This window comes from Ruditapes philippinarum, unplaced genomic scaffold, assembly GCF_026571515.1.
Source record: "Ruditapes philippinarum isolate M1 unplaced genomic scaffold, ASM2657151v2 ctg888_1_1_1_1, whole genome shotgun sequence".
Lineage (NCBI taxonomy): Eukaryota > Metazoa > Mollusca > Bivalvia > Venerida > Veneridae > Ruditapes > Ruditapes philippinarum.
Genome location: NW_026861129.1, coordinates 89,471 through 95,470, shown reverse-complemented (window position 1 = coordinate 95,470; position 6,000 = coordinate 89,471). Strand labels below are relative to the sequence as shown.

The 6,000-nt window shown below is 32.9% G+C and overlaps 1 protein-coding gene across 1 annotated transcript; it reads left to right on the top strand.

Moving 5' to 3' along the window:
• Nucleotides 1-2,477, top strand: LOC132714623 (keratin-associated protein 21-1-like). The gene is made up of 3 exons (XM_060697515.1): nt 1-129; nt 1,507-1,971; nt 2,326-2,477. The coding sequence occupies exons 2-3, from the start codon at nt 1,512-1,514 to the stop codon at nt 2,340-2,342; spliced, it is 477 nt and encodes a 158-aa protein (XP_060553498.1). The 5' UTR covers nt 1-129; nt 1,507-1,511; the 3' UTR covers nt 2,343-2,477.
• Nucleotides 2,478-6,000: the final 3,523 nt, after the last annotated feature.

Here is a 6,000-nt window from a genome sequence, read left to right as displayed (position 1 = left end):
AAGGTAAAAGACATTTATAATGTGACATTTTTTTTGTTTCCCGAACTGTCCAACCGTGTCTTGAACCCCTATAAAAGTGTCATGAGGACAACGATGTGTCAGATCTTGCCAATCTCAAAGATATATAGGGTAAGTACTACTTTTTACTTTTCTTTTTTTTTTTTTTTTCTTTTTTTTTTTTTTTTTTTTTTTTTTTTTTTTTTTTTTTTAAATTTTGCTTACTATATTATAGAACTTAAAGCTGCATGACTCCAGATGTGCTAAAGAATTTTAAGAAAAATGAAATTTATATTTAAAGAAAAGTAAAAATATTCGTTATTCAAGTAATGATTTACTTGTTATATGCAATAAAAAACTGATTTGGCAGTATTTACTTGTATTATCATATTTCTAACGCTATAAGGGTTATTTTTGCATATTTTGACCTATATTTATTAATGTACGTGGATTAAAAGTGCCGTTTGCAATGTGTAAAGTACTTTTTGGTTAATTGGCAATATTTTACTTTTTATACGTACATTTTCAAAAAGTTCATGATAATTAGCATGAATCTGCTTTAAGTCATACTGACACTCTCGTGTTACGTGACTATCCAACTGTACTAATCTGAAGACATACCTCATGTGCTTCTTCGCATTGTCAACCTGAGTAAATCCATTAAAAGAACTGCACTGATGTCTAAAAGACCAAATACATAAAATTCAAAATTCTTTTATAAGTCAACTGGTGAACAAAAAAAGGAATAGGTTATATGTAAATATACTTTAAGTATACTTTTTAATAGGTTTTTTATGCGTGATGTGGTCGATTTGAGTGAAAAGCGTTGTAACGCTTTTCATTTTGAGGTCAATATGTGTAATACAATTGATTATCCCTCGAAAGCCGAGTGAGAGCAAACGATCTGAAATTTTTCACATAATTTATTGGCTCAGACCAGCATTTAGTTATTAAAAAATATTTAAAAAATATTTCCGGTCCTTTTATGTCAAGTAGCCTCAGTGGAGTCCCTTTAACTCGCTGGAATGAATCCAAGATCAATGACAGGAATTCGGTCCAACAAGTTTCAGGCCTTTTTACATAAGTATTCTACGAACAGTAGAAATAATTAAATACTTTGTCAAAAAGTTACTTTAGAATCTTACATGTACTTGTTTTCAATTTTTCATATACATGTACATGTAACGAGGCTCGTCTCCGTGTATATCTATGCATGAATATAAAACTAAATATTCATTTAAGATACATTGATTTATTATATTTTGCTTCGTAGAAAATTAGTCATTTATTCAACATAGTCATCTGTCTTTCAAAAATTACAGTCATGGCAACGCTTTTATGCTAAGTGCAATGACAGGAACAATTTTGCAAGCGACCCGATATTTAGACAAATTGATGGCATGTGTTTTTATTGATGTTGTTGTTGTTTTCTTTTTATTGTTATTAAGCATTGCATAAGAGGTGTGACGTCATTTATGTCATGAATGTAACAAAATGTGTTTCTTCCAGTAAGCATGAAGACCCTTCTTGTTCTCGCATTCTTAATCGCAGCATGTGCTGCCACCTACTGGAAAACTCCATGCTGGGGTAAACATTGCAGATATGGAGGAGGGTACGGGTATGGAGGAGGGTACGGATATGGAGGAGGGTACGGATATGGAGGAGGGTACGGCGGTGGCTACGGAGGATACCTAGGAGGTTACGGAGGTGGTTACGGAGGTGGCTACGGAGGTGGCTACGGAGGTTATGGCCGTGGATACGGATGGAAATATCCTCCACCATGCTGGGGTAAAAGGTGCGGATATGGTTATGGAGGCGGATATGGATACGGTGGTGGTTACGGCTATGGAGGTGGATATGGCGGTTATGGCGGTGGCTACGGATGGGGATATCCCGGCGGATATGGCGGTTATGGTGGCGGATATGGAGGATATGGATGGGGACGCCCATATGGATACAGATATGGTGGTTATTGTAAGTTATATGAAAAAAAAAAAATTCTGTTTTTATTTCTAAAAATAAAATTTTTTAGAAGTTAACTACGGCAATAAAGTAAATTACAAATTAAGCACGCTTCTTACATAATGTTTATCTTAAAAGAACAACACGCATATAAGCATTTTAAACACATATTACGACTTCCAATAGAGGCTGGCAAGAAAATGATTTTTTGAATCATCGGATATTATTTAAATAGGTTCTTTGAACATGGCAAAGGCCAAAATACCAAAAAAAGATGTAATGACTGAAACAAGAAAAGATAAATTTCACATATCATTCATATAAAGTATACGTTTTAAATATATCGTTCATATATATTATTTTCAGACGGAAAGAAATACTAAGCACTGATAAAGATGTGGCTTTCTTGGATATTTTCGACTGGACCGACCTGACAGATACTCAACTTTTTTTTTTCCTTTTTTTTCTTTTAACAAATGTATGTAATTCTTTAATAAACTTTTCATGCATTCAAAACAAATGTTTTATGTCAATCAACTGTCTTTCGAAAGCATCTTATTTGAAGTTGTTTGTTATTAACCACACTACAGCTCAAATGTTTTATTCGCGATATGAACGTAATTCAGTTAGATTATAACAGCAAGATAAACTGAATTATTTCCCTTCGACGCCACAAAAAATATTGTCCGTTATCACGAGTTGTAAGATAAAAGTAAAGTTGACTTTGGGGCCTCACAAATGTTTGAAATATATTTAACTTCGAAAGAAAGTTTAAGACGTTTGCATGTATAATCTGTAACCGCTTGAAAATGAAAGATTGCTTAAGGAGAGAAATAAAAAATCAACTTTGATTAAAAAAAAAAAGTACCGCCCAGCTAATGCTCTTTAACCAATCTGCATCTATAGTCAGAATAATTAACATTGTATTCTCCAATTCAGTAGGTGTGTCTGCATTCACACATGAATTTAGTGTTCAGCTTTATTTGTCATCCAATGAAAACGCTGCATTTCGTATAGATTCTGTGTGTTAATTTTCGTAGAATGTTGTTACATAGAAATCTAACTTTCTAAACGTCGTATATATTTTAAATTCAATCAGATATGTCGATTTTATTTAGTATTTAATGGTCTGAAAAATAAGGAAAAAAAATGAAATGGATACACTTTTTCTTTAAAAAAAAAACCTTTCCTTGTAAATGAAATGGTTTCGTTACAAATTAAAGTCAACGAAACACGAAAGTGTTGCGTCTGTTCTATTTTTTTTTCTTTTCTAAAACTGGTCCCTTTTTTGAGACAACGAGATTTTAAAGTTTTGAATGTTTTATATTTTTTTAAAATATGCGCAATCCATTATTGCAACAAATTACATTTACATATTAAATTGATAAATTATTTACAGTGAAACCACGGAGATAACTTGTTTCATTTAAAGATGAATGCATTGCATTTTTTTAAACACGTAGTTTATTACATAATTATACGTTGAAAAGACCACACCTCATTAAAATTTAAACTTTTAGAGACAAAAATTGAAAATAATTACGTAAATTAGAAGAGCCGTTACTCGATTTTAGACGCTTGTGAAAAAATTGGATAATATTTGAAGTAAATAATGATGTGCCCATTGTAGACCAATTTTCTTTAACCAAATGACTACGATTCTTTATTTGGGTTGGCAGTAACTTTAGATTCTTTGATGTGAGGAAGCTATCCAGCTAGCTGACGTAACGCCGGTGGTTCAAAGCAGGTGCCCGTTCGTGCCTCTAATGAAGCACGGTCTTCATCCACCAGAAAAACTGGAAAGTCGCCATATGACGTATACTGTGTTGGTACGAAGAAAAACCCAACCAAAAATCCCTTTTTAATCTAGATTTATATATCCTAATGAATACAACAGAAATTAAAACAGACTTTTATTTAACTAAAGTAACACCGCCTTGTTTAGAGTGTACATCACAAATGTAAGTTGATAATCTCAGAAGAGAATTTAACAAATAAATATAGTATCAAAGACAATGAATCAACCACTATTGACCAAAAGGTATACACGCCTACTAAACAGTGGCTTTTTCACATTTTGGTGATCTGTTTAAATGAGAGCCTTCGACACTTCCGTTGAAGAGCCATCGACCAAAACAAAGCTGAAAAATGAAAACACAGTTTCTAAAAATATCCGATTTAAAAGAAAACGCTTGTTTTTCAAAAATCGAAGAATGCTATGCCACGAACAATATTTTTCTCATCAGTTTGGTACAATTTCGATACGAAATATCCCAAAATGATGTTGCTAGAAATTTAACCAATTATCAACTCGTGTGTTTTCTTTCGCGAGGAGACACATCTTCAGTGATTTCTCTACCATAAAGTTAATGTTTACCTACACAATATTGCATGTAACATTGTGCCTACCTCAACTTTGGTTCAACACTAAAAATATTTCAAAGAGATTGGTTAAAAATGAAATATTTACATTTATTTAAATGTGATCAAGCCATCGACAAGGTGCAGGCGCCATCGGCAATGTGAAAGAGCTCTGCATATGTGATGGAACAAATACAAACATATCAGTGTCGTTATTGTGGAATATGGCGAATGATTTTTATAAATAGACAAAATTGCAAGAGTTGATAAAGACTTACATTCATGAAATGTTTTAAGTGTGGCTTTTAGCGCAAAGTAAATGTTGCCAAAGCAACACTATTTAAATATTAATGTCAAAACAATGAACATTAAATCAAGAATGACTCTTCGGCACACTACACCGGCGAAATTCAATAAAAGAATGCACACCCAAGGACCAGGTTTTAAAAAGCAAGTCAAATAATCTTGATCAAAGACACGATCTTTTCGCAAAGTTAACATTCTACACTTAAGATAACATTAAAAAGAACATTATTTTTTTATATTATTTGCTGAATCTTACTATGTGCTAAAATGTATTTTACATTTCACCGGTTTTGGGTATTCTCATTATTAGTATTATACAAAATTAAAAAAGGATCCTCTTTTTTGGCTAAAATTTCATCACAATTCGACTGTGAAAACTGGATAGAATGATCATGCATTTCGGCCATGCATACGGAAAACATGTGTCAGTTGCATAACCGTATCAGTCAGTAAAGCTCGTTCGAAAGATATGATCATTTATGTTGGAAGCAAAACCTTTTTCTCCTTGATGCATATAGTGGTCGCACTGGAATCCGTGCGAAATAGTATCATAACAAAAACCGACTTGCATACATATTTAGTATCATTCAGTGAATAACTGAATCCAAAATTTATAGGTCACCTTTTGGTTGATAATAACATTTAAGGACATGAATGGTGACATGTCCGGGGTCAGTGCCTGAAAAGAGCGGATGGACCCTCATTATGCCTAGAATACATACTTACATAAAAACATATCTTATTCAATTTGGGGATTCTTTAGCCAGTCCATGAATATAAATCGGGATAATTCCACAATATCGACACTAATAATATGTTTGTATTGGCTCTACTACATTTACGAGAGCTCTTTCACAATATGGCAGACATTTACTTTCCGGTAAAAAAATCTCTCAAGATGTGTCTCAACGTAACAGAAAACACACAAGTTCTTATTTGGTAAAAGTTCTAGCAACGTTATTTTGGGGTATTTCGTATCGAAATTGCATGCAAACTGATAAGGAAAATGATCTACGAGGCATAGCATTCTTCGATTTTTGAAAAACAAGCATATTTTTTTTAAAAATGGATATTTTTACAAACTATGTTTACCTGTTTGAGCTTTGTTTTGGTCGATGGTGTAGCGCCGATATATGTCCAAACGTCGAAAAATGTCCAAACGACGATAAATGTCCAAAAATTGACGATAAATGTCTCAATCGCCGATAAATGTCCAAAAATCCTTTAACGATAAATGTCCAAAAATTAACGAAAAATGTCGCAACAAATTAGGTGCTCATAAATGTCCAAATCGGTTAACGATAAATGTCTCAACTTTTCATATGTTAATTGCACTTATTTCTATGATCAACAGTAATGCATCAGCCAGTTATA